Below are 26,645 nucleotides of genomic sequence, written 5' to 3'. Positions count from 1 at the left end.
ACGCAAGTACTATGGGACGAGGATGAAGTGCATACAGCACATTTGCAGTGGGTCGGGGCCGTGAAGATGCAATTGCTTTATTGCAAAGAGACAACTGCCTTATGCAGTCAGTGGTATGAAGCGCCTATGCCTAGAATCCCGAAGTTTTCGTTCAGATACAGGAGCCCACACTGTTTTTCATGCCGACGCCAAAGTAATCATTCCACGACCCTATCATGCCTTCGTAAAGACCTTCTCCTAATGCCTCATGGAAGAAGCCCTCCTCTTGCGGGCCTCGTCGTGAGCAGCCTTGGCCTGGCCAAGACGCTTCTGGAGGATCTGAGCGTACTCGTTCTGCCATGTCATCAGTATCCATCTTCAATGTATGGTATAGGTGCAACGTACGGCAGCATCCTTGGAGGCTTCCGCGCGGCGGCGCTTGAGTGCGATGCGGTGGCGCTTGTGCTGGAGACGCTGGGGAGTGACCAGACGCTGGATCTTGGGAGCCTTGGTGTAGGGCTTTGCGCCCTCCTTCTTGCCGGTGACTTCACGGCGGATGACGAACTTGCGAACCTATAGAAAATGGTCGTCAGACTCAACCCTTTGCATAGAAAAGGATTGGCGAAGAAGCTATGAGAAAACTCACATCATCTTCCTTGCTGAGACCGAAGAAGCGGCGGATCTTGGTGGCACGCTTGGGACCGAGGCGCTTGGGGTGGACAACGTCGGTGAGACCGGGGATGTCGTTGTCGCCCTTCTTGACGATGCTCAGCGCAAGGACAGAGAGGTCCATGCCGACGATGCAACCGCGGACAGACTTCCTCTTGCGCTCGCCGGTGCGACGGGGGCGGTAGCAGGAGTGGCCGTCAGCGAGGAGCAGACGGACACGGGTGGGGTGCATAACACCCTGCTTCATCGGGAAACCCTGCTTGTCGTTGCCGCCGGTGATCCTGAGAACGTAGCCCTTGAACTCGTCGCCGACAGAGTCTCCAGGAACCTCGTGTCCCATGCGACGGTCCATGAAGACGCGGAGCTTGCGCTCATCTTCGATCTCGATCAGCTTCTGGGTGCCATTGTTGGGGTAGGAAACGTTGAGCTTCATCTTGACGGCGGCGTCGAGACGGACGTGTGTTGTGCTGCAACGTTAGTAGTGGTCGAGTTCAGAGGAGAAATTTGGCTGAAGGTCGAATTCGATCAGTAGTGCGGGCTCGCTTGTGCAGGCGCTAGCGCAAGGGAGGTCACGTGCCATTTCTGACCCCAACTTGGAAGCTGCGACCCGTGGACAACACCAACTCATCTTCTGTCTAATCTTGCTTGATTCACCGATCAAATGTTTTTAAGGACTTGCAGTAACGGTGGAAACCTATGTGTGTCGCGTCCCGACTAACAATGATCCTACTAAGAGACCACAATACGGCTGGGACTAGAGATTGTTGTCACGAGAGCTCGCGATCTGTCATGCAACCAGACCCCCGTAAATCAAGACGAGCTGATTCGCCGAAGACTCGAGCTCCAAGGTCACCCAATGGTGAGACTGAACCAGCCATGGAATTGCTGGCCACTCTCCCACATACGTCCACTCAATTCTCTCCATTCAGATAAGTAAATCACTCATAAGGTCGATGAAGTTGGTGTCAATCATATTTGAATTTATCGTTCATGCTCATATCATGGCCCATAAAATGTTCAGCCATGAAATATGCCTCCGCCAGAACAATGTGTCCTCCCTCATCCTATTCCCAAAACACGATCCCGCTCTACGAGAGAGAGTTACCACCAACGCCATTGCATGCCAACCCAATACTATGAAATGTAATGCTTTTACAATGAAAAGAAGAAAGAAATCGACCTCGTATATCTTAGTTCATGAACTCAAGCGGCGGACGTGCAGTGCTGAGTGTCTTGCCCTGGGCCTTCTGTGACTGAATGGGTCCCTCAACACCTCCCATACAATCTGGTGTCAAGGAGCCAGGTGTCTCGGTGGTGTCCTCCACTGCGATGGCCGGCAAGGTGAGCGAGTCGCCGTGGTCCTCAGGGTGGTACACGATCGTCGTGCTGCCTGTCCGCCTCCGTCCGATTGGGCTGAAGTCTGAGTCTACAGGTGAGAGCGCATCGTTGTGGGGGTGTGCATGCAAACGAGCCAGCGCTGCTGCGAGATCTTCTGGGTGCACAATCTTGTTTGGTGCATCTTCCTCCTTCATTTCCCAGCCCATGGGTGGTGACGGCGGCGGCGAAATGAAGAAAAGGCGGTCAGACTTGGGCAGAGGAAGGTGCTGATCCGAGGGGTTCAGAGGCGTGTTCATGCCGAAGTAAACGCGCACCCGGTAGCCCATGATTTGTGAACCATCGAGGGTTTGCCGTATCTGGATGGCCGATTCGATGTCGAAGAAGGAGACCACAATTCGGCGGAAAGACTTGAGTGGTGCCCAGGTGTGAATCTTTCCATGCTGGTCGATCGTCTCGCGGAGCTCTGTGAGGGTGGTGATGTGGAAGATCTCTGGCGCGAGGAGGTTCTGAGAATGTTAGCTAGGTTCACGGAACTATTCCAAGTCAGACTTACTGTAATTATGAGGGTGTTTGAAGGAGGTGACGGCTCAACCAGTGGTGGGAGGTCTGAGAGGTCGAGAGATAGTGGCGACTTGCTCCGCGATGATGCTCGTGAGCGTTGTGGTGATGGTACGGCGACCTGCATGTTTGAGATGGTTTCTGTGTGCAAGAGTATGCTGAGTGTTAAGTTGCTTGCGTACGTGGTTGAAGTTAGTGAAGAACAAGAGACAGACGTTGTCTTATATCAAGTTCGCCTGCCCACGGCATATAGCGCGAGAGCTTCCGCAAGAGAGCGAATCTTTGGGGCAGTGCATCATATCGGCGTGCCAAGTCCAGTTTCTCCGACTCGCCCAACGCGTGCATGCAAGTCCCAGACTGTCTCGAACTCTGGCCACCTCGGCATTTTGCACTGCCTTCTCTTTAACAACACAGCGAACAGTGCCTTCAACAGATGCCGGGCCGTGGCGGATAACGTGCCCACAATGAAAAGGAGGTCACGGTATGCGCCTTGATGACGCATGACTGCTGCTGCAACTCAGCCTCGTCGAGAAATTGTCAACAATCATCCAGATGCTTCCATGACGATAATGCTTCAGCATTGACAGGTCTTGGTATGTAGCCAGGTCGACACATCCTGGTTACATGTTGTACAGCACGCACCCACTCCGGCCGCTGTATGCCCGCCTCGGCTGCATCACCAGCGTCTCCGTACTGCGGTCCCATTCCTCTAATGTCTCCCTTCGATAGTGTCTTGGGCGCAGAAGCGCCAACTGCGCTGCGCACGACTAGATCCTCATGTGAGTCAGCATATCGCGACTTCGCCAAGGCGCACCCATCCATATCCTGTCCGCAGCGTTCGTGTCATCAGCCGTAGTGGTGTGTCAAGCCCGCCTGTCTGCTTCAGGAGCCTGCAGCTTTAGTCTATGGTACGCGGAAAGCTTGGTGCGCTTGCTTGGCCAGACGATCAACTATACCACACGCAACCTGCGCATTCAATGCGGGCAAGGCAAGGCTGACTGTAGGTGGTGATCGTGCCATAGCTCGTGGCTGTCTCACATTCTGTGTAGACAGCATGACGCTTAGTGATTGCATGTCCAGAATTCTGGTGGGAGTGGCCTGACAACCACTTAAGGCGCTCTGCTATGAACAAGTGTTCGCTCAGATGCTTGTATGAGGCCAAATTATATCTCACTGACTATCATAACATACTGAGATCTTCAAGTTTCTTGCCAGACATATGTTAGCGAGCATAGACTCTACTGACCAGTGAGAGTAAAAGTGGGAGGGTGTGGCTGATGGGTGCTGTGGCGCAAATCCCCCACGCCGCTTCTGTCCTAGCTTGTATCGACAACTCCAGAGAGCTTCCTCTCAAAGAACTTCTGGAATTGTCGCCTGTCTCCACCTCCAGCTCACGTACCCGCCAACACGTCCCTCTCCGCCTCCCAACGCGATCGCCCTAGCACGGCGGCCCTCCTAGCGAAGTCACACCCACACAGCCCGCAACCCTCAACAGCCGACACGCGATGGATTACGACCCAGAAGGCGGCGCAATCAACGTGCGCTTCCTAGAGGTACACCGCCCGCTTTGTTGGCTCTGCGCGCCCGAGTGACTTGTATACTAACAAAGCTATGCTCAGGCCAACAGCCAACGCGCCAACTTCATCGTCCAAAACTTCAACCTCGAGACGGCCAACTCGCTGCGGCGGGTTATGCTGGCTGAGATTCCTACACTAGCCATCGATGTCGTCGAAGTCCTCGACAACACCTCAGTGCTCGCCGACGAGTTCGTATGTCATCGCCTTGGTCTGATTCCACTTTCGTCAAGGGGCGTAGACGATCTGCTCTACGCGCGCGACTGTGATTGTGAAGGATACTGCGACAACTGTGCGGTAGTGCTCTCGCTGAACGCGAAATGCACGGGAAGTGAGATCATGAAGGTGTTTGCGCGCGATTTGGTCATCGAGAGCAACCGGCCGAATGACGAAGTGGGACGACCGGTCATCACAGACTCGGAAGGCACAGGCAGCTGTATCGTGAAGCTACGGAGAGGACAGGCAATAAACATGCGATGTATCGCGAAGAAGGGTATCGCCAAGGAGCATGCGAAATGGGCACCCTCTGCGAGCGCCATAGGGTTCGAGTACGATCCAGCGAACAAGCTGCACCACCTGGACTACTGGTTTGAGGAAAATGCTGCCGCAGAATGGTAAGTTCCCAGATTTGACTGTGGTTTCAGAGCGCTTCGCTCACCGTGACTTTCTAGGCCCAAGGACGAAGAACGCATTAACCTCGACGGCGGCCCTGAACTGCCGGACACAGAATTCGACCACAAAGCCGTCCCGGAACGCTTCTTCTACGACGTTGAGACTGTCGGCGGCCTCGATCCGGATCAGATTGTCACGAAAGGCATCGAGACACTTCAGCAAAAGCTTGCCTCCGTCATCAAGGAACTACATGGCGACAGTGGCGACCCAGACAGCATGGACCTTGGTGGCGCACAGAGTCCAACAATGAATGGGGCGGGCTATCCTGGTGCAGACGGTGGCTACACTACGCCTGGCTATGGCGGAGCAAGTGCGTGGGGTGGTGCTGGCGGTGCGGCGCAGGGCGGTACGACGCCGTATGGAGCTACGCCATACGGTAACAGCTGGTAGTCAATCGGCGATCTCAAAGGAAGCTTTGGCTTGTAAAACATTGCATGGGCTGGCGTTCAAAAGGTGGAGGCGTCGATACAAGAGCCGCTGGACAAAGCAGCGTATTCCGAATGACCTTGAACAATAATGGAGTAACCGAACAATTACCAAATTGAAGCTCAATTTGACGAAGGGAGGCAGGACAAAAACGAATTCACAACTAGGAAGGAGCAGTGAAGCACATTACGTAGAGCTCATTTGGCTTCGTATTGCACGTCTACTCTCTGGCTCTACATGCTCGTCCTTGTACCGTTTCGTCATGACTACTATTACAGTATCCAGCCAGCAGCAACTTTTTTCCATGATGCGTGAGAGGGTGAATATATATACACGATCCACAAAAATTCGAACAAAACGCCGGCTCATGCCCCGCCATTCCCAGGTTCCCCGCAGATATTCGTACAGATGCAATCACAGCAGAGAGATTTACTGTGTAGTATTCTTAAGCGTTCTTAACCACGCCAACCTTGGCCGGCCTTCAACACCCGCCCGTTGAGCAGGAATCCCTTCTGCTGCGTGTGGAAGCAAATTCCATCCTCCTTGTCCGGCTGCGGCGCCTGGAACACGGCCTCGTGCACATTCGGGTTGAACTTCTCACCCGCATCACTGGGGTCGAAGCGCTCGAGGCCGTGTTTCTTCAGCGTGCTGATCAGGATGCTATCCGTCATCTTGATGCCATCATGCAGCGCGATCAAATCGGCGTTTCCGTCCTCCGGCTTGAGCTTGTCCGCGGGCACGGTGCCCAGCGCGCGGTCGAGGTTGTCGACGCTCTCGACGAGGTCGCGGGCGAAGCGCTGGATGGCAAAGTCCTTTGCGGCTTGTGTTTCGCGCTTTGTGCGCTCTTGCAGGTTGCGGAAGTCGGCGACGGAGCGGAGGTATTTGTCCTACACAAGCGTTGTTAGAAACCTTCTACCGGTCTGGGTAGAGTTGCATGTGTGTACCTTCAACTCGACGATTTCCTTGTCCTTCTTCTCCATCTCGGTCTTCAATTTTGAAGCCTCGTCGTTTGCGGGTGTAGCAGCGGCGTCGTCCTTCTTCTCAGCTGCCTCGCCTTCCTTGGCTGCCGGGGCGTCGGAATACCATCGGAGGGCGGGTGTGGTGGCTACTCGGGCGGTCACGAGTGGTTGTCTGAGGGGCGCAAAGGCGGCGATGCGTTGCCTTGAGGCGCGGAGCATTGTTCTTTGCAGCATTGTGATGTAAGAAATGGTAGCAAGATGCGGACTTGGGGCGGCAAAAGTAAGGTAAGGTCAGGCTTAGCGGTGACTGAGATGCGATGATGTAGTGTTGGACCTCGAAGCTTCTTTTAGAAAATTTCGGAGCTTTGGTGCAGCGCGCCGAGAAAACGGGGTCCAGTCCAGCCTCGGTATAGATGCCGATGTCGTCCTTCAATGATTGCAGCTGCAACACAGAATGTGAACCGATCTCTTTTTGAGACGCAATGCGTCTACCAATCTCTTCAGTGCCTCGTGTTGGCCCACAGGCTGTACGCTCGTTGCACAATGGCAGTCCGCGCTCGATGCCGCTTCAGAAGCCGATTGAAGCGGCATACTATCGTGGAGGCACATCAAGAGCCGTAATGATCCAGCCAAAACATCTACCAGGAGAGCGTGTAAAATGGCCAAGCATATTTCGTCAAATTATGGGAAGTGGCGATCCATACGGGCGGCAACTAGATGGTATGGGCGCTGGCATTTCAAGTCTTAGCAAGATATGTCTAGTCGAACCATATGGCAAGCGCATGATAGAAGACAAGTCTTGGGATGTTAAGGAAGAGCTAGCTCTAGATGTCGATTACACTTTCGTTGGACTGGGCATTGAGAACAACGAGGTTGATGTAGCAGGCAACTGCGGCAACATGAGTGCTGCCATCGGACCTTATGCGTACAATGCCGGCTTACTTCCACCGCAAGTGTATGATCAGGGAGACGGAAACGTCACCGTCAAATTCAGAAATACGAACACGGAAAAGATAATTGACTCGACGTTCGAGGTTGTAAATGGCCAGGCCGCAGTTGCGGGAGACTATATTATCGACGGCGTGACCGGTCCCGGATCACAGATCAAACTCGACTTCAAACACCCTTATGGCAGCAAGACGGGCAAGGTGCTTCCGACTGGTAACAAAGTCGACACCGTTGCGGGCTACGAGGTATCGTGTGTCGACGGCGCCAATCCCGCGATCTTCATCCGCGCAGAAGATATCGGTGTCGACGGCACCATCCTGCCCAACGACTTCAATAAGCTACCAGAGAAGCTTGACCAACTAGACTGCATCCGCAGAGCAGCCGCAGTAGCCATGGGAATCACCGCAACCGAAGATGCAACGCCGCGCACAGTGCCCAAAATTGGCCTCGTTTCCAGGTCTTCGAGACATGTAGTACTCTCGGGTCAAACGCTAGAGTCTTCCCAGACAGATCTCGTCGTCCGCTTCATCTCTGACGGACAGCCACATCGTGCGATCCCACTCACTGCAGCGTTGACCACAGCCGTAGCTGCTCGCATTCCTGGCACTATAGTCGAACAAATTCTGGCGACAGCACCTGTCATGCAAGACGCAATTACGATCGGCCATGCCAGTGGACGCATACAAGTGAATGCAACCATGGACAAGAACGACAGCTTAATCCCAACAAAAGCAACAGTCTATCGGACTGCAAAGAGACTGTTCGAGGGCCACACGTTCTGGACGGATCGCGGAGAATACAATCATGAAGATGGAATGAGCTACGGCGTGGGTGGAAAGCACTCTCTTGGCATGGCATTTGTACTTGAGAGTCGAGGACAGAGCAGTGAGCATTTGTTTGCTGATCAGATCAAAAGTAATTGAAGCAAAAAGTACTCTCTACCATCAACCAGAAACCGAACCCACTCACATTAAAAAGTCAAAAAAGGAAGACGGTCACATTTCTCAAAGCAAGCCATGAGGCGTACCTACGAACCACTTTAGCAGAGGAGGCGACCGAACTCTTTTTTATAGAATTCTGAGGTTTGTACTATAAGTACTACTTAAAAATAGATTTTGAGAGATCCAAAATGTGAAGTGCGGTGCGGTGTTATTGTTGTTGTTATTGGGGAAGCACCGTTTGCATCAAGTTGTGCGCATGTCATGAGGGAGAAGTTTTTCTGAGCGTTTGCACACATGTGCAGGCGATTTTGTGTTTGCGGCAACTGCAAGAGCGAGTTTATTTGCGGGACAGTCGTAGACTGAGACGAGTGTGTAGAACGTGGTCCAAATCACATCACTTCTCGCGTCTACATTGTATATCAACAGCACGACTTCTCGCGATAGTCAGGGCTATAAACTGGCTCTGACAGGCAGAATCGATAGGGCGATTTATCTTCACCGCCGCATTGGAGCTGCATTGCAGCACGAGGGACTTTCCATGTCTATTTCTTCGTCTTCTTCCCGCAGCGCGAGCACATCGTTCTCGAGCATGGCTCTCACATGGTTGCTTTTTGCATCACTTCCCACCTGCAGTATCACGACCAAGAGCCACGGATCCCAACAACTAACCCACCAGTTCTTCGTCGAACACGAATATACACTACCCTGACTAGAATTCACTCTTCTACAAGGCCGCACCCCTGCCCCCAATCCCTGGAAGCCGATGTAAAGACCCCCTCCCACCCATCCATTCCTAGGGTACACACCACCCACCTCATCACAAACAGCGCAGTACACAACAGTCTCACACCCCACCGTCACAAAGCGTATTATACATACCACGATAATATCACCCTAAGCGCCGCCAAGCAACGTATATTATCCCGACTGTCGCACACCCACACGCTCGACCCAAGGACACGGAGCGCATGAATAACACGTACCCGTGAGCCCGGTCGATGCCCTGGTGTTGCACGATCTGGCGATCAATCTACGTGCCGTCCTACTTGTGCTTTATTCCGTATATTGGTGCTACGGACCCGAAGACTTGGTCGCTGGCTTTTGCTTCTTCGTGTTGTAGGTGTGCTTATGGACTGGGGATGCATGCCCTGTTTTCCGACGTGCGATATACGTGGTACAGTGTGCGTCGTGTTTACTGCACACCGCTCTCCTTGTTGTGTGCTGTTTGGGGATAGGTGTCGGGATTTGCGTGCATCGATGGGACGCACAGTTTCGCGCGGGAGCAGATGGGGTGGTGTGCTGTGTGGATATACACAAGGGTTGCAGAAGAGCTTTCTCAGGGCGGCAGTGGCTTGAATTGCTTGTTTCTGTCGTAGCTACTATTATGTATGTATTTAGGCTGAGAGAACGTGAGCAGTGATACTAGGAGAGTGTACTACGTCCTAGGGTGATGGCTGGAAGAAGGCACGTGAACGAGAAGAGCGTCTGGGTGATGCAACTGATGATGTCGTGGTGTGGCGTTTTGGGGATATGAGAGTAAAAGTTCTTGTGGCAATGGACCGAGTAGAATGTACAAGGAGCGGGATAGTATGATCGTAGCTAGTAGCAATCTGCTGCAATTGTGGGAGACAAATAGATGATCTAGCCAGTATTTGCAGCGAGAAACTCAGAATTGAAAAGTGTGAAGTGTATAGTGTATAGTGTACAGTGTAGAATGGACGTAACCTTGTCAATCTGCAGTCTGTCATGGCGCATGGAGCAGCTGAACAGCTCCCGGCTGGTGTGTCACTCCAAGAATGAAGTTACAACTAATTGTTACTGCATCGAAGTATGACCAATTTCAACTGAGCGTCAGATAACCATGAAACCACCTCAAGCTAAAACATATGGCTCGGTTGTGAAGGCAATCGATACTCCTCTGCAAACTTTTCGAACGGAAGCCCGAATCCCACGGCAGACCACTTCCTGCCAGACAGGATCTGCATCCAGACTCTTCACGCGAGGAGTCAATCCATCTCTCAAGGGGTGCTGTGCAGCCCCTTGTCACACAAACCTTCCGGCAAGACCCCAACCCTTCTTAGACAAAGGGCCATCCATCATCTTCACCGGGCCAGACCCCTCTCACGCGATATCTTCCAACCCTATTCCGAGCATCCTCACTTACCCTGCATAATCGCTGCAGAACCATGTTTCGTTACGAGGAACATCCCCCAAAAGTTCCGTTCAATCGCGCCGACTCCCGGACCCGCAAACTCTAAATCGACTGACTGCGTAAGGTATGATGTGCGACATGATCACGCAGGTAACTAAGATGTTAGTGTGAAGATCTGGATCTTCTTCCAGGGTACGAAAGACCCTGAGATGGGGGGGTCTTTCTCGCGAGGATGTATTGATCCTGAGTTTGCCGAAGCAGCGCCGCACATGAGGAGAACGCACAGATTCGGATACTTGCAGCCACGGTTTCGGCTTACTGGCCGCGTCTCGATATGCGTTGAGTGTCTTGAGATACTTTTGGCTGTTGGATCGTGGGTTTTGGTATTGTTGTAGTTCGTGATGGATGATGAATGATTTTCAATAATCCTCCGAGTCCAGTCTCACTGTTCGGCGGATGGTGCCGGCGGAGTAGGTTTGGCGAAGAAGACGCTGCAATTCAAATGGCCAGTGCGGAGTCAGCGATATGCCAGATCGTAAATCACAGGTCATAGCAAAATCCCACAAGCGAGCAATCAAGTTGAGCTGCTGCATCTCGGTGTTCACAATCCTGGATTCTGACTCGAATGATCAGCGGGAGCTGCGGAAGCTTGGTCAGCTGAGGGAAGCTTGGTCAGTTCCTACTCGACGGTCATTGGTGACTCTGCATATTTCAAAGCACTCAGATGTGATACCTCGCCGGTGTTTGCGGTCGTATTCCGTGTCGCAGTGCAAAAATAGTAACCTGCAGGCATGGCTGCACGTATGGGTAGAGTGTGGAGGAGATGGAGCAGACCCTGGGTGATCTTTGGATCCGCATATGCATCTAAGCAATAGATTCGGAAACAGCGGACTAGCCGTAGGGGGAAATTCCTGATGCTAGATTCCGAATTGCATCCCATGAGAGGATCGCCAATCACAAAGTGCGGGTTCAACTCGGAGCATGCTGCGGCTTCGAGCATCTTTGGTGAACGTATGTTCAACGGGGCCGCCATGGTCATTACTCGCGTCGTGAACACACCGCCCGTTCGCGGATCTCAAAGGTCCGAGCTTTGCAATAGTGTAGCTGAAATTGGCTAAGCTGCTAATAATGGTCTTCTTTCTGTAGATACGCTCGGGCGGTCCACGGTACAATGGTGATCCGGACGAGAGAAATGTCGCAAGTGATAGGATTGCGCAAGTGATCAGGGCGCATGGCAGATCGTAATGGTTACGCGAGGTAATTGAGTTCGTGGTGACCGGTTTGACGCCATGATAGAGTTTGACTATGGTGCCCTAGAGCATGTGGCTAGTGAGTAGTACAGGACACACATCAATTCAGGTCCTAGCAAGCAAAAAGTGGCTGCCTCGATCACACGGGATGCAGGCTGACAGCGGATTCCGTAACCTGCCAAAGCTTTAGCGAAAGGTTGTACTCTATCCACACAGAAACCACTAATGCATGTGTGGCACGACCACGTGGTGCAGCAGTAGCTTCACTACAGTGCTTCCGCACCTTGCAGAGATGGAGATCAGATTCACCATCGGCTTTCCTAATATCAAATGATATGTATGAAAATGTAGCAGATGCTGGTTTCGCTCCTTAACTCCCATACGCCGGTGATACATCGGCAAACAGTGTTGCTTAGTGCAAAAGAGACATAGTCTAATCGACTGGTGCGTGCTTGAAAAGGAAAGACACGCTCTCGCCGTTATGTGTCCTCCTGCAGGCTTCGGCAAGCTGTGCCTAGTTAGCTAGAGTAGAGACAGTGAAAGATCTACAATCGACTCACAGTTGGGCTAATATCGATGGTCTCGATACGATCACACAGCTCCTTCTTGTCCTCGTGAGGAACAGTATTGGTGACGACGATCTTCTTCAGCTTGCTGCCATTGAGTGCTTCGATCGCGTTTCCGCTCAGTATGCCGTGTGTGACAATGGCGAGCACATCTTTAGCGCCTTCTGCAATCAGCACATCGGCGGCCTTGACAAGCGTACCACAGGTGTCAGCCATATCATCAACCAGTATGGCCGTCTTGCCCTTAACATCTCCAACTAGCACCATTCTGGAAACTTCATTGGGTCGCGTTCGCTCCTTGTGTATGAGCGCGAACCCAAGGTTTAAGCCATCAGCAATTGAAGTTGCTCTACGCGAGTGTTAGTTCAGCAAGTTGATCGAAGAAAAAGTGACGGAGGGCGACTCCGACCCTAGACCATAGCGCAAACAGTCGTCGAGGGTCTCCACTGGGAAGTGGCGCATACTGCGACCAACATGCTTCGAGAACGAAATGTCAAATTATTGAACTCTCTTACCTCTTAGCTCCTCCTGCGTCAGGACTAACGATAACGCAGTCCTTGACATCAAGATTTTCGCGAATCCATCGTAGCGTACTTGGCTCTGCATAAAGATTATCCACCGGGACGTTGAAGAAGCCTTGGATTTGACTGGCGTGAAGGTCCATCGTGATTACATGGTTGCATCCTGCTACTTGCAGCATGTTGGCCATGAGCTTGGCAGTGATCGGCGCGCGAGATTTGTCTTTCTTGTCTTGCCGGGCGTACGGGAAGTTCGGAATCACAGCAGTTATACGGCGTGCAGATGCCGTCTTGCAAGCGTTGATCATGATCAGAAGCTCCATGAGAGCGTCGTTGATGTCCCCCGGAGGAGTGGATTGCAAAATGAAGACTACAAGGTAAGCTGAGCTTGGCCTCGAAGTGGGAGCACGCCATGAAGCCTACCATCTTCGTCTCGGACAGACTCTCCGATGGTAACAGAAGTCTCCTGGTTCGAGTATTGGAGCACGAGAATCTTCGTGAGTTCGATTCCCAGTCTGCCGTGTGTTGTTAGTGTCGTCACAGACTTGAGCCGCGTATCTAATCTAGATGACGCTCTCGATGCTTGACCTTACGGCCGTGAAAGATAAAGAAGATTTGCGTGGGATGTATTCTGGCAGCGCAATATAAGTGCGACGACCAGTTCTCACTCAGGAACGGTACATGTGCCGGATGAGGTGACAGAAATCAAGGATTCCAAAAAAAGACATGACTTACCTGTCGGCCACTTTGCTGGCCAGCTCCGGGTAGCTGTTGCCGGTGAGCAACTTGATACTGTTGGTTGCCATGGTGGTGCGAGAAAATGTGGAGGTATCGTCATATCACTGGGAGGCCGAAAAGGTGCAGCTTTTTCGCGATTCACGGGCACGGACCTCTGAGCCGCATGCGGAGAAAGGTGGCGCCGAGCGAGAACGCAGCCACTCGAAGTGTCCGGTCGAGTCCAAACCGCGGGCAGGGGCTGAACCTCAAATTTGCTCGTTCACGCTTGCAGCCGCAGCGCAGCGATAGTGACTAACTAGATACTTCAAATCTGTACCGATCCTCCAAGCCGAACTTTATCGCCAACGGTTGCGCAACTTCAGCAATCTCCGGCCGCTCAGGGTCGAGCCCGTTGCGCATCGCCTGTGATAAAGTCGCCTGTGATGAAGTCGCCTGTGATGCGGCTGCCCGGATGTGTACAGCCTGTTTGATACTCCCGCGGTCGGAAATGCTAAATGACGACAGTGCTCACGTGTATCTCCGCAAGGCGACAAGAAGCTAATGATTGTTTTTCCTCTGTGCAATAGCTCGAGCATTCTCATCTAAGCAAGTGTTCCGTCGGAACAGAGAGTTCATGCAGCCGGGCAGGTTTCGAGTTAGCTTGCCAATTACTTGTGAGCCCCACCAAGGAATAGTTTCAACGGGTCCTGCTGCAGGCGACCCGTTGCCGTTGAAACAGACTATAGCAGAGGTAATATACAATGATACGCTTAGCCCCACTCTTTGGCATGCACAATGACTTTTGTCACGTTGCAGCCTGCAAAAGGAACTTACCGCCCAGCTCCACCAGACTTGTATCTGTCACGCAGAGAGGTTTTGCCCGAGTCTGATCTCCAGCAAGCCTTGCCGTCGCTGCCGCTTTCGCGAAACTGAGACAACGGAAGGCGTGGCGATATCTGGCAATCAGTGGATTGGCACTATTCATGGAGAGCCACATGCACTGTGACATGGGAAGGCTGGTCGGAGTTCAGCGCGCCACACATGACTTAATATTGGAACGGTCGGGAAGTTTGGCTTGGAATGTCATTTCTTGATTCGTCGACCCCTGCAGGTCGTATCGCCGTACCGTGATGCGCCACAATGCCATCCTGCTGCCCCTCGTCTCTCGTCAATCCTGGGGACATGAAACGATTCCCCTCTCGAGGATCGCCATCGCCCAACAAATATGGAAGGAGACGCCATGTACTGAAGTGATGTGCTAAAACAACCTGGGTATTTTGGGTACAAATCAGGACAGGAAAGTAATGGTCCTCCCGATATAAAACAATCAAAAGGATGAAGAAGGAATGAAGCCGAGGCTACTAGTAGAGAAGGGAAGCCCGGAAAAGCAAATGTCCAAAGGCCGTAAAAAGGAAAGGAAATGTGTCTAAAACGCTTCAAGGTGAGAGGATTAATGTAGCGGCACATAGGGCGCTGGTGTGATGTCGTGTTGTAATGATGAAGAATCAGGTGGGTCCTAACAAGTCTGCTCGCACATCTTGCCAATTGCCTTCTCAATGTCGGAGAAGAGGTTCAAAACGTGACCATCAGCGTAGATCTTAATTGACTCGGTGGTTTTGCGGTCACCCGCGGAAGGGCTGACTGCGACCTTGGTCGGGCTGCGGGGAGGTGTAGTCTGTGCAATGTCTTCGCGTGCAGCACTCGGGTTAAGAACAATGGCTGCTGCAACGTGCTCGAGAAGTTTTTGTCGAAGTCGAAGGCGTCGGTTCTCCGCTTGCTCCAGCTTCAGGATGAATTCATCGATCGAGACGTCCAGCTCAGCTAGGGCTTCCTCTTGTTTAAGAAGTGATTCGCGAGAAAAGATGACGGTCTCTCCTCGTCTAAGGTAGGAGATCATGCGGCCATGCAGCTTCTGTCGACCTGCTCGCAGAGACTTATAGGTCTTGCGAAGGTAGTCGCATCTTTCGTCGAGAGCTCTGAGTTCCTGGAATAGGTCAGAATTTGCAAAATCAAAGCATGAGTAGATGTTCTTACTCTGGACAAGGAGGCAACATCGCGCTTGTTCAAAACTTCGAAATTGCCGGCCTGGTCGTAGGCTTGTTTGTGGAGTAGTGACTTGTCCGCGTCGCTCATACGTCTGGATGCCTCAGGCACACGCATGCCGTGGGGTAGCTGCCATGGGTCTGGTGTCGGCGGTTCAGCATTCTGTGCCTCTGACATGGCCCTATCCCTTTGCCGCTTACTACTGTTTCGTCGCGATGGTCGACCTCGATCCATGACGGACGATTCTGACATGTTCCTGTTGTGTGAGGAGGATACTGCTAATATTGGGTCCCTCCTCTCGACTCGCGGCGAGCCTCGGCTCGATGCCGGTGAAGCTGTGCTGAATGGGTTGATGAATGTGGTAGGTGGAGTGGGTAGTGGGATGGCATTAGGAGATCGTCGAGTGTCGGCTGCGCTGAGAGGTGTGTTTCCACCTGATGTCACAGAGGCTGGCGTCATGAGCTGTGTTCTGCTGGCCTTTGAGTTGAGTACAAGAGGGGTGGGTGAGCCTTTGCGTTCGACAGTGGGTGACTTTGGAGGCACCTGTGGTGGCAGCTCTAGATCACCTCCAAAATTGGTGGTGTCAACCTTTAGGAGTGGCTTAGGGCTCGTAATAGGACTGAGAATGGGAGACAATGGCTTTGCAGAAGCCTTTGGGGTATCCGAGAAAGCAGGAGTGGTTTGCTGTGAAGAGGTGCCAGGAGAGGGACCTGTAACGCAGGAAACCATTGCATCGCCAAATGGACCAGCTCGCCAGTTAGTGCCCGGTGCGCTGCAAGATCTCTCATGACCGAAAGCCTCATATGACAACTGGCGAAGCGGCGGTCTGCCTGGAATTGTAGCTTGGATGTGTTAGCCAGTGTGAAGATGTCAAGACAGACTGAACTCACGTGAATCAACAGCCATTTCCTGCACAGTAGTCATGGTGTTGCCAAGCTCTGGTACGCTGACCTTTCGACGCCTTGCTAATGCACTTGTGCGTTGCCAGAATGGCACACTTTCTGGTAGCACAGCAGTGTCACTTAATGAAGTAGAAGAGCGCCCGACAGACAGGGCGGAAAGCTTGTCGAATGATGAGTTATTTCTGATTTGACCTTGTGGGCTTCTTGAAGATGGCCAGAGTTGGTACCGCGAGGAGGACAAGGTGGTAGGCTGGTTGAGGTTTGCCAATGAAGGGCTCTTAGTCAAGTCGGCATTGGATGATGTGATGGTATCTTCGGTGGCCTGGAGTTCCCTCAGTGAGCGTGAACGGCGGGGTAGGTGGTAACTCATGTCAGGTATGAGTAGCGGGAGCACTTACGCTCATCCTGAAGAAGGATGTTTCTTGAGTTATATAATTGGGGGTCCTCTCGCCGTCAGGCCTCATGCAATTGGCGATGTGATTCATGGTAGGCGTTTGAGGATGCCGTGGGTCACTGTCTGAAGTGCAAGGTTATGAGACTCGGAAGACTGGCATCTCAAACCTGAAGGCGTTCCCTGCATGAGACGGCGAAAGGCAATGGAGGGATTTAAGTGTGGCTCGACTAACGTGGAATCGCGAGCTGCAAGGAGCGAGGAGGTCCCCTGCTACGGCAAAGTACCAATAACAGCGGTGCGTCTAGGCTGTCGGCGGCGTATCCAAGGATGGATAGAGCAGACCTTGGTGTGAAACATGGCCTAACCTCCCCTGTCGGACGATTCGTGGGGAACCTATAACGTCACAATTATAGCTCCAGGGTGATCTGCGCATCGTGCAGCACGGCAACACCCTCGCAGCGCACCGCTGCCACGCCTAGAGGCTCGCCGGCGTGTCTTTTTTGGGAGAGGGGTTCTGATCTGCAGGATAGACTACTATGCTCGAAGCGAGGGAATGGCGCTCAAGTGTCGTGTAGCTAGCGCAGCAACCTGGGCCACCTGACGCATCAAACAGGAGGAAATCATCTCTTTGCTGCAGATAGGCCTGCGTTGAGAGGCGGGCGGTCTAGCATCAGCGAGGCGAGGCGATCGGACACGGTGACAAAACGGGTATGAGCGCCGGCCATGGGTGCTGGATGAAGCTGGCGATGCACCAGCAGTGCACGCAAAGTGACAATCGCTCGCGCTCGCAGGCAGAAACATACAGTAGCTGCACGGGGAGACGCCAGGGATCGGCAGTGTCATCGCATGCCGCGCATTTGGTGGTGGAGATGCTTCTTTGCCACCAGAGGTCGTGACGTTCACAGCGGCCTTTCACCGAAACCGAACCAAGCAGAGGTTGGGTGCGGGGTGGGGGGGGAGAGAGTCAAGGAACGAGCTCCAAGAGTCCAAGTTGCTCCAGCTCCAACTGTTCGGCTGGCAGCTCGTTCCTGAGACTGTCAGGGGTTTGATTGGCGGGGGGAGTTGGGAACGCTGCGAGCCCTCGTGGCGAACAAGGACCCGCACACGTGAGGCCAGGTGAGGGTGAGCATGCTGCATGAACCCTGGCGCACCAATCCACAAATCCTGAAATCCTGCGCAAAAAAAAGGCCGTTCCGGTCTTCTTTCCACGCTGACGTCTGGAAGCCCACCGGACGTGCGGCCGTACTGACGGTCGACTGCCCGTAGAGGTGCACGCCACACCAAGCGACGCTTCTGCCATTCTTCGACACCCACTACAGCTGGGCAGCTGCCGCTGGTGCCGTCCAAGCACTGCGTTCCAAGAGAATTCCATGGAGCGAGTCTTCCAAGCCCCGCCCTCGTCATGGTCCGCTCCGTTGGAGCTATCCAGGTTGCTGCGCGCGCACAGTGCGAGCATCCACTTCCTGCATTTCCATGCCCATCATCGTGCATGCTGCGAGCACATGGCCCTTACCCCTCCCACTGCTTCACCGTCATTTCAGCCGATGCAATGATTGTGTCCGAGCTGGCCTGCTGTACTTACTCGACGTCACGACGCAATTTCCAGTGCCCAGGGCGGGACGTATACGCGAGGGAGGGGGCCTATACCCGGCCGCCATCGCTTAAACCTCACCCCCAAGGGTTCGCCGCACAGCACATCTCTACGCAGCTTAGAGCCGCTCGTCGATGCCCAATGCGCCGCTGCCCATAGCATAATCGTTCAAATGTGCGCGAACTGGACCCCCATTTCATTGCCCGATCACCGTCAATAATCCACCCAGTCGGCTGCCGTTTCGGAGCACATCACCGCTGGACAACGGCGCATCCCGCGCTATCAACATCAAGACTTGCCAAGCTTTTCTGCGGGTCAGCTCCAGTACCCGACATCGTCGACCGTCGACTCGAACAGCTTACTGGCTTGCGCATAGCACATGCAAGGCAGCCGACTGCGGGTGCATCCACTTGAACGCGTGCGCCGGTCCGCGTGGATCGCCTTTAGATGCTGTCAAGCATGGCAGAGGGCTGTCCAAACATGACAGAGAGCTGTCGTTCTGTGCCTGTCAATGCGTTTCACCTTCCTGCCAGCGGTGATCTAACGGTGATCTGACGGGAGATGTGGGAGGACCATTCCACTACTTGGCGGGTGGATATCCTAGCCCATTAATGTAGTAATATGGCCCATCAAAGAAGAGCAACTTAAGCGCACTTCTCAGCGAGTGGCGCGGATAGGCACAGCATAGGCACCCGTCATTTTCACCCCACGCTTGCATAATATTTGCCCACATATCATGATTGCATGTATGTTGGAGCATTCAAAATTCTCCTGACATTTCGCTACCCGTCAATACTAAGCTACCTAGAGAAAATCGTCGCGTCGTACTGACGCCAATGTTACCTGTATTGCGCTCGTGGATCTTAGCTTTCGCCAGACTACGTTCACTCTGACAACTCACCCGAGAATGCAGGCGACAGAAGTACCTGCGTGCAGCAGACCCGGAAGCAACTGAGGCCCCCTACCAGAAGGCCGACAGTCGAATCAGAGAAGAGTAGACGGGTACCGAGTTCTGGATCATGTCTGCTTGACAATCTGAAATCCAAATTTCGCGATTCTGCACTCCTCTAACCGGTTGGCATCCTCGAGGCGAGCAATGGGATATTGACCGCGACCCGTCAGTTCAATAGGCGAACGGATGCGCCATGTTGATGGGCACCGAGTATTCATCGCTAATTCTAGATGGTCTCCGCCTTGGAATCGACTACCCGCAGTCTGCTCCAGCCTGAGACTGACTACACGTGGGCAAAGTGTCCAACTCCACGCAACACCAAGAGGCGCATTCAAGCAATGTACAATTATCCAGCTCTGGCTAGGTCTATCTGCAGGTGTGCCTGACAGGCATCGCTCGTTGTCGCAGAATTGGCCGACTCAATTCGCCGACTGTCAGGCCGGAATCTCCACATCCGTATCAACCAGTCAACCGACACAATTTCGCTGCGGATACATGCGACGGGGATTGTAGGACCGAAGTAACACTCGATGCATGGCATGTGCAAGTAGGCCGGGCGAGGCCATGTCCACAGCAGCCAGAGTGACCCGACAACTGAGCCCGTAAGACTTTCCTGAAGACAGCAGCTCATTTTAGGAGGATGGTGTCATGGCAGATCCACATCTCGCGCACGCTGGACGACTCTGGGTCGTGGTTGATTTGCTCTAGGTGCACATGTTCTCAAAACGATAGCTCTACATTTATTGGGCAAGCATTTCACGCCGATCCACGATTCCGCCTGTGAAGAATACAGATATCGTACTTGAGTAGTTCAGGCTGTGCGAGCCCTCGATATCGAATATGCACGTCATCCTCGGCAGATTTCTTGCTAGGACTTTGTGGTGACCGACCCTTCGGCTCTACAAATACGATCTTGATAGCGCTACATCCATACTACCGGTCACGCTGTACACATCGACGACCAGAAAAAGTCCGATTCGCTACCAGAGTCACGCAGTCAGCACTTTGTTGCAGGTCACACGTAGCACGCACACATTATCCACTATTAGAGCCGAACAACCTTGCACTTCGCATCTGCCAGCGACAAGTCGCAATCGCACCAGCGTCTGCACCAGGAATCCTGTTTCGACGACACTCCGTACTCGCAGCATGCTCGCACAATAGACTGCAGACGTTCTTCCATCAATCAGCCAGTGTAAGGCAAGGTGAACTAGGCAGAAATAGAGATTCGCCGACGCCTGGCCAGCCAAGCGACCTGCAACAAACTAACTCGGCTAATTTTCAAGATGTTGCGGGGAAAGCTGGTGGTTAATAGATCGTTACTATCGAGGAACGCTGACTAGGTGGTGGGATGCGAGATCTCAGTCTGATCGACCCACGGACTCCCGCTCTCACTCCCGTCTTGTACGACGCGATACAATAGTGGTAGAGAAGACCCTGAGGTAGTAGGATATCTAACCGTTACGTCGGGGACTGAGCATGCTGTCAAACGACATGGTACACCATGGTAAGGGGAGTAATCCTGGGAGGCACCTGCAGCCGGCTTACGAACAGGGTCGATGGAGATTCAAGCTATGTAAGATAGAGTTTGAGATCGGATCGCAAATATCGAGAAAAGGAAAGAAAAGTCAGCCAATTTTGCATCTCTGCTAACTTCCATAGTTGTCAAGTCTGCACGTCACAATCAATACAGACTGCTTCAACGGAAAAAACATCACACTCTTGGCCTCTAATTTCTTTTCTCGGCGGCACGTTTCCCTCAAATATCCAAACTTTCGCAATCATCCAGCCTGTGAAGCCATGTCAACGCCACCACGCCAATCCCCCGCAACAAGGCCATAGCGCCATCGGCCAAGCGCCTATATCCCGATGAGTATGCCTAGGGGCTATATGTGGGTAAGTGTCGGCGCCTGACCACTACCACCACACAAACGGTTCCCGGCTCTGACATTTCAAGACGTGGTGTTGGTTTTCAAGGAGTTGGATACCGTGTTTGAACAGGGACCTATCTACCGGTCCCGAACCGACCACAGGCGCCGGGTGCGGGGGAATGCGCTATGCAGGGGCAAAACGGCGCGCTGGCATCACTTGTAACCACGACCTTTCTATTGGTAGCGCATATATGCGTGAACAAGTAGTAGAGCCGAACAGAGGGGATTGCTATACTCTTCTTCCTACAGTAGTCGTACATTGTTTGTCTTGCCTACATTTGAAAAATCAGGTCATCTTGGCGCCACACCGGAAAACTTCAGGTCCCAAGACCATTTCGCGGTCCGAAGAACTGGGAGCTCCATGCCAAACCTGTGCGCTGTTGGTCTTGGGGCCTGTAAACCTCTTACACACTGTTATCTTGAGCAGTGTAGCAGACTACTGTTGGTATGCAAGATTATCGCGCCGACATGGCTCCTCTACGCACGTAAAATCATGCGATGGAGACCCCGGCTCAACGTCGGCAGCCCCGTAAGGCCGGTTCCTCTCCACACACACCTTCATTCACCGTACCACAGTACACAGCCCTCGTACTTTCAGACAGCGCTAACGTAGCTCGACGCCCAGCCTGTCAACTAGTAGCTTGCGCAACCTCTCATGCAGGTCATTAGTCTCTTCGTTGGTTAGGGTGCGCTCCAAACTCCGGTAGTTGATACGATAGCACAGGGATTTGCGGCCAGTTTTGGGGTGGATGAACTCATCCGTGAGGCGCACGTCCTCTACTAAGTCGCCGCAGACCTCACGTGCGATTTCCATCACGTCGTTTTCGTGGAAGCAGATTGCTGGGGTTGCTGGTGCGGGTGCAGCCGGCATCGGAATCGGCTTGGTATTCTTATCGCTGTTCGCACCTTCTGCACTAGACACGGATGGCGAGGCGGAGAGTGCCGATGTCGATGTCGTTCCTGTGAATGTCGACGCAGTGGCTGCGCTAGCTTGTGTCCAGGATGCAGCATGTGCGCGATCGTTTGCGATGGCATCCGGGTTTGGAAATTGACTTTGGTGCTGCGAGGCAGGAGGTGCCGGCGGGTGAATTGGAGAGGCGCCACCAGCTGCACTAGAGCTGCTGCGCAGCCAGAAACTTACGTCCTTGAAGCACGCTGGGTACTTGCTAAAAGGCACGAAGCGTCTGATAGGCTGGCTTTCGCTGAATTGGGATAGGAAGCGCGTGTCCTTGGACCAAAAGAGACGGATGTCAGGGATCGAATAGAGAAGCATGGCGATGCGCTCGAGACCGATGCCAAAGGCCCAGCCAACGCGGTTCGGCACTGAAGCATTATCGAGAATAGGTTGTGAAACGACGCCGCAACCTAGAACTTCGAGCCAGTCTCCTTGCCAAAATACCTCAAGCTCCCAGCTGGGTGAAGTAAAGGGGAAGTAGGCTTCTACCCAGCGCACCTGGAGTGGTTCATCGGGGGGTGGCTGTGTCTGTAGCGCTTTTTGCTGCATTGAAAATAGTAACGACCATGTCTTCTAAGCTCTGTTTCCAGATGGGGCCGCGATGGCCTTCAGCCTTCCTCTGGAGCATGCCTAGGACTGCAAATGGATTGGCGTCTCCAATATGATACGGCGGGATTTTGGGGTCCTCAACCGGCGGATATCCGTGCTTTTGGTAGCTTCCTTCCACATCTTTTCAGGATCGCCTCGGCCGACTGACTTTTCCATCTCTTTCCTGCTTGGTGGCCTGTCCCATGTCCGTGCTCCCTCCATTTGGTGGAAGACGGGGTAGTGGCTTCGATCAATCGCATCTCGCCGGTAGACATCCGCACTGATCAGGTAGCCCTCGCTTTCGTTGTTGCGGAAAGTATCAGCTTGATGTGCCGAAGTGTGAGTTCGCAGTACAGTCTCCTTGTTGATGTAGTACGTGTCAGTACGACTCCTTCCGACATGATCCAGTGGAAAGCCTAGAGAGTCGAAGTTTTGTGCTGTTGTGACAATTGGAAAGAGGTCGTTGTGAGTTTTGTACCCAGGAAATCTTGATTCGATGAGCTTCCGGGTAATGGTCAACGGATGGTCTGGTTGAAGATGCAATTTTCGAGGAACGGCATCAAGAATGCTCGCGGGTGTGTTTGCCCACTCATCCGTCTTGTAAGTCCTGCCTTCGATCTTGATCTCTTTTGGTGTTGTGCCTAGCCATTTTTAGACAATGCCTTGACAGACTCAGTTATGTGCTCTGATTATCTGTTGAAGGACCGAGAGCTTGTGAGAGGGCAGATCGTCGTACGTCGTAAGACATTCACTCCACGGCCCTCGCTATGACACTGTCTGTCGGCACGCGTCCTTGGTGTTGGCGGCCCAGAAGGCTGGATCACATGACAGCAAACTTACCAGAAGAATTGTGTCTCAATGCCTGCAGCCACGGGCGCGAGGACAATGACAAGCGTTGTATATGCAGCAATGCACAACGACTTGAGTTGCGGCAGCTTGCCGTTGATGATAGCAGTATTCGCATATCTAGGTGCCGATTATTTCGAGTTCTTCGTCGCGTCCAACGCGGTTCATCTGCTGCCAAGCCCGGCCCATTGCCGAACGCATGTTTTGCCGAATGACGTCTAGCTCGCTTCTCGAATTCGCTCGGTCACATAACAACAGCCGACTTGGAACATTCACTCCACCATCGCTCGCTATTAAGGTCACTGGTCTCTGTGCCGATTACATGCAGCTTCTGCATCTTTTGCGACTACTATGGCGGCCCTCACTAAGAAGGTGAGCGCACCTGAAATCAACAAGAGCAAAGATGTGAAGGTCACAGCGATATCATATCCGTTCTGGTTTGGTGGAAGCGCAAGTTGCTTCGCGACATTCTTTACACACCCATTGGATCTCGGTATGTCTATTGAGGATTATGTCATGACATTGGCTAACTAAAATGCAGTCAAGGTACTCTAAAGCCATGAAATCCATCGCGCCATCACACTCACGAACCAAGGTCCGACTACAAACACAAGCACATGGCGCAGTACGGATGAATATGTTACAAATGTTCGGGCATGTTGCAAGAAATGACGGCGTCATGGCATTATATCGCGGTGTATGCTTCTCACACCCTTGGACTCCAGCGTGGCTAATCCAGCCTGCAGATATCTGCGGCACAACTTCGCCAAGCGACTTACAGCATGACCCGATTCGGTGTATACGAAGCTCTCAAAGCGCGTGTGACTACAACGGAAAAGAAGCCCTCGTTCCTCACACTTGTCGGTATGGCATCGATATCAGGTCTTCTCGGTGGCATTGCTGGCAACCCTGGAGACATCCTGAACGTACGAATGCAAAACGATGCTGCTCTACCACGGGAACAACGGCGAAACTACAAGAACGCAGTAGACGGTGTGTTGCGCATGGCGCGCGAAGAAGGCGTGGGCAGTTTGTGGAAAGGCGTATGGCCCAACTCGTCAAGAGCCGTGTTAATGACCGTCGGACAATTGGCAACATATGATGGATTCAAACGGACGTTGTTGGAATACACACCACTGAAAGATGGCCTATCGACACACTTCACTGCCTCCTTCTTGGCCGGCTTCGTTGCAACAACAATCTGCTCGCCAGTGGATGTTATCAAGACACGCGTAATGAGTTCGAATGCACACCAGAGCATTGTCAGTCTGGTCACAGAAATTACTAAGCAAGAAGGCATTCGCTGGATGTTCAAGGGCTGGGTGCCGAGCTTTATCCGCGTGGGCCCACACACGATCCTTACATTCCTCTTCCTCGAGCAACACAAAAAGATGTATAGAGAACTCAAGGACTTATAGAAGGTTCTGCAAAGATGGAAAAGGTGGGCGTCAAGAGCTTTGGATCTGTTATGGACATATGACGTTTTGTTTGATACCATTTTGGGCGGAGTCTGTTGACGATTTTGTTTACTTCTCCATTGCATATGACCTGCATCTCATGGCGTTGATATCATTTCTGTCGTATACACTGCTTAGACGTTCCTACATATCAAGATCATGTTATCCACACCAGTACCCTTCGTCTCCGAACGCTCAAGCCTTGAGTTACCAAACACACGCCGGACACACGACAAGGGTCACGTCAGTGCTGAGGCATCAATTTCCAGTAAGCTTAGTGATTCTATCTTGACACGCTGAACGTCTGATGTGATTGCAGGCCTACCTACTCCAACTCCTCTCATCCCTAGACGCGTCAGTTTCGTCTCTCCAACAAAATCTCCAAGCCCATGTACCCCTACACTGTAGCCACTGGGAGACGCCCAGCTCTAGACGTAAGATTACAGCCTGCAACACATCTCTTGCATGTCGGTCACGAGTGTATACATCGTCGGCGAGAAACGTTGGTTGCAAGATCAACCGCATCATACTCGCCTCTTCAACTAATGAAGCAAGTGTAGCCGCACAGTGGAGTAGCAACACCCTCGGACCGATCCATCGTTCTCGAGCGTTGGCATGGAAGTGTTATTTTGTTGCTAACTTGCTAACAGGGGATGGGTGTAAGCAGAGTCGGAAGGATAGTCGGGGAAATACTGAGCCGTCTTACTGAGGCTCGTGCTCCTGTCGTGGCTTTCTGGTTGTGTCATCCTCCGTTTCTGCTTACATACAGCGGAATCATTTTTTGTCATCTTTAAATGAGGTTCTCGTGGTCGGTCTTAGTTTTGGTGGACTAACGTTATCGAATCCTGATGCAGTGGTGACATTTGAGATCTGAGTGTCGACAGCTAATGCGAAACTACTTGGGAGTGCTATCTGAAGACTCAGAATTTGGTAACGGAATGGCAATTGCAAAAAGATCTTGACATTATAGGGCTAGCAGTGGAGCTGTGTTTGAACCAGCGCACAATCGCTACAAAGAGATGTGGTACACTCAACTTCGGAAATACTCGATCTGGTACAAAGAGAAGTGAGTAAGACCGCTTTTCTTTACTGAGATCTCGACTTTTAAGGCAAAGTAAAAGTTGAACGGTAATGCGTGCTGATTTTGTTATGGGTATGAGTGTTCTATGCATTAATTTCGGCTGGTCGTGTCTTAAAACGACAACAAGTCATTCATTTGATAGTCTGATCTATACACAGGGTCCACAGGCTTTGTTTATGACAGTGACATCCTAGTTGTATGCATACTGTCGCAGCTGATAGTTCTTATCGTGTGTGTACCCCTCCAGGTGATAAGCAAAATGGTGTACATAGCTTTTCGGAGGCGAGTCTGTAGAGTATATCTAGAGTAACAGTCCCCAGATAAATGTTTGAAGAGCATATAAAAACTGCTGTATATGAGGATTGTCTCGGCCGTCGCCATACAATCCATCTCTATGATCTGGAAGCAGACGTGCACTTCTCTCAACAGATGCGCGAATGCTTGTCGTGATGTTGAATAGCCTGTTTCGGAAGTTCTATGACCAAGACATACCTATCTAGGTGTGCTGTATTTTACGATGATGATGTTTACGAAGACTGGTCCCATTCACTTCATCTACCTTACGAACAGAACCACTTGAGATTCTAGAAACCCGGCTGGTCGGCTTGGTAACAGCAGATGAACTATAATGATGGGTC

General features: G+C 52.3%; 11 protein-coding genes across 11 annotated transcripts; 4 read left to right on the top strand and 7 right to left on the bottom strand.

Annotated features, from left to right (window-relative positions):
* Window positions 1–64: 64 nt before the first annotated feature.
* On the bottom strand, window positions 65–1,145 carry SNOG_07535 (hypothetical protein). Its single transcript, XM_001797818.1, has 3 exons — window positions 626–1,145; window positions 385–552; window positions 65–333 (listed from the first exon to the last, which is right to left on the bottom strand). The coding sequence occupies exons 1-3, from the start codon at window positions 1,079–1,081 to the stop codon at window positions 238–240; spliced, it is 720 nt and encodes a 239-aa protein (XP_001797870.1). The 5' UTR covers window positions 1,082–1,145; the 3' UTR covers window positions 65–237.
* A 693-nt stretch (window positions 1,146–1,838) lies between these two features.
* SNOG_07534 (hypothetical protein) lies at window positions 1,839–2,671 on the bottom strand (the record flags this gene model as incomplete). Its single annotated transcript, XM_001797817.1, has 2 exons — window positions 1,839–2,492; window positions 2,540–2,671. The coding sequence occupies 2 exons, from the start codon at window positions 2,669–2,671 to the stop codon at window positions 1,839–1,841; spliced, it is 786 nt and encodes a 261-aa protein (XP_001797869.1).
* Window positions 2,672–4,049: 1,378 nt separating this feature from the next.
* SNOG_07533 (hypothetical protein) lies at window positions 4,050–5,356 on the top strand (the record flags this gene model as incomplete). The annotated part of the gene is made up of 3 exons (XM_001797816.1): window positions 4,050–4,097; window positions 4,164–4,732; window positions 4,790–5,356. 3 exons carry the CDS (start codon window positions 4,050–4,052, stop codon window positions 5,178–5,180), a joined length of 1,008 nt encoding a protein of 335 aa, XP_001797868.1. The 3' UTR covers window positions 5,181–5,356.
* Window positions 5,357–5,418: 62 nt separating this feature from the next.
* On the bottom strand, window positions 5,419–6,409 carry SNOG_07532 (hypothetical protein; the record flags this gene model as incomplete). The annotated part of the gene is made up of 2 exons (XM_001797815.1): window positions 5,419–6,103; window positions 6,161–6,409. The coding sequence occupies 2 exons, from the start codon at window positions 6,407–6,409 to the stop codon at window positions 5,672–5,674; spliced, it is 681 nt and encodes a 226-aa protein (XP_001797867.1). The 3' UTR covers window positions 5,419–5,671.
* A 488-nt stretch (window positions 6,410–6,897) lies between these two features.
* On the top strand, window positions 6,898–8,204 carry SNOG_07531 (hypothetical protein; the record flags this gene model as incomplete). The annotated part of the gene is made up of 2 exons (XM_001797814.1): window positions 6,898–8,038; window positions 8,197–8,204. 2 exons carry the CDS (start codon window positions 6,898–6,900, stop codon window positions 8,202–8,204), a joined length of 1,149 nt encoding a protein of 382 aa, XP_001797866.1.
* Window positions 8,205–11,760: 3,556 nt separating this feature from the next.
* SNOG_07530 (hypothetical protein) lies at window positions 11,761–13,356 on the bottom strand (the record flags this gene model as incomplete). Its single annotated transcript, XM_001797813.1, has 5 exons — window positions 11,761–11,974; window positions 12,027–12,381; window positions 12,548–12,920; window positions 12,974–13,065; window positions 13,286–13,356. 5 exons carry the CDS (start codon window positions 13,354–13,356, stop codon window positions 11,900–11,902), a joined length of 966 nt encoding a protein of 321 aa, XP_001797865.1. The 3' UTR covers window positions 11,761–11,899.
* A 1,427-nt stretch (window positions 13,357–14,783) lies between these two features.
* SNOG_07529 (hypothetical protein) lies at window positions 14,784–16,234 on the bottom strand (the record flags this gene model as incomplete). The annotated part of the gene is made up of 3 exons (XM_001797812.1): window positions 14,784–15,251; window positions 15,302–16,020; window positions 16,201–16,234. 3 exons carry the CDS (start codon window positions 16,232–16,234, stop codon window positions 14,784–14,786), a joined length of 1,221 nt encoding a protein of 406 aa, XP_001797864.1.
* A 5,450-nt stretch (window positions 16,235–21,684) lies between these two features.
* Window positions 21,685–22,584, bottom strand: SNOG_07528 (hypothetical protein; the record flags this gene model as incomplete). The annotated part of the gene is made up of 1 exon (XM_001797811.1): window positions 21,685–22,584. The coding sequence occupies one exon, from the start codon at window positions 22,582–22,584 to the stop codon at window positions 21,685–21,687; it is 900 nt and encodes a 299-aa protein (XP_001797863.1).
* Window positions 22,585–22,665: 81 nt separating this feature from the next.
* Window positions 22,666–23,587, bottom strand: SNOG_07527 (hypothetical protein; the record flags this gene model as incomplete). Its single annotated transcript, XM_001797810.1, has 2 exons — window positions 22,666–23,264; window positions 23,464–23,587. 2 exons carry the CDS (start codon window positions 23,585–23,587, stop codon window positions 22,666–22,668), a joined length of 723 nt encoding a protein of 240 aa, XP_001797862.1.
* Window positions 23,588–23,820: 233 nt separating this feature from the next.
* On the top strand, window positions 23,821–24,024 carry SNOG_07526 (hypothetical protein; the record flags this gene model as incomplete). Its single annotated transcript, XM_001797809.1, has 2 exons — window positions 23,821–23,962; window positions 24,011–24,024. 2 exons carry the CDS (start codon window positions 23,821–23,823, stop codon window positions 24,022–24,024), a joined length of 156 nt encoding a protein of 51 aa, XP_001797861.1.
* A 227-nt stretch (window positions 24,025–24,251) lies between these two features.
* SNOG_07525 (hypothetical protein) lies at window positions 24,252–24,887 on the top strand (the record flags this gene model as incomplete). The annotated part of the gene is made up of 1 exon (XM_001797808.1): window positions 24,252–24,887. The coding sequence occupies one exon, from the start codon at window positions 24,252–24,254 to the stop codon at window positions 24,885–24,887; it is 636 nt and encodes a 211-aa protein (XP_001797860.1).
* Between the last annotated feature and the right edge of the window lie 1,758 nt (window positions 24,888–26,645).

The sequence above is a fragment of the Parastagonospora nodorum genome, assembly GCF_000146915.1.
Source record: "Parastagonospora nodorum SN15 chromosome Unknown scaffold_11, whole genome shotgun sequence".
NCBI lineage: Eukaryota > Fungi > Ascomycota > Dothideomycetes > Pleosporales > Phaeosphaeriaceae > Parastagonospora > Parastagonospora nodorum.
Note: the sequence above shows the minus strand (reverse complement) of the source record. Positions and strands in the feature narration are given on the sequence as shown.

Excerpts from the sequence above, each read along its gene's own strand:
- SNOG_07535 (XM_001797818.1), bottom strand. The coding sequence starts at position 1,081 with ATGAAGCTCAACGTTTCCTACCCCAACAATGGCACCCAGAAGCTGATC. Across the intron at positions 553-625 it reads GTCTCAGCAAGGAAGATGAT|GTTCGCAAGTTCGTCATCCG; the intron begins GTGAGTTTTCTC and ends CATTTTCTATAG. Across the intron at positions 334-384 it reads AAGCCTCCAAGGATGCTGCC|AACGAGTACGCTCAGATCCT; the intron begins GTACGTTGCACC and ends ATGACATGGCAG.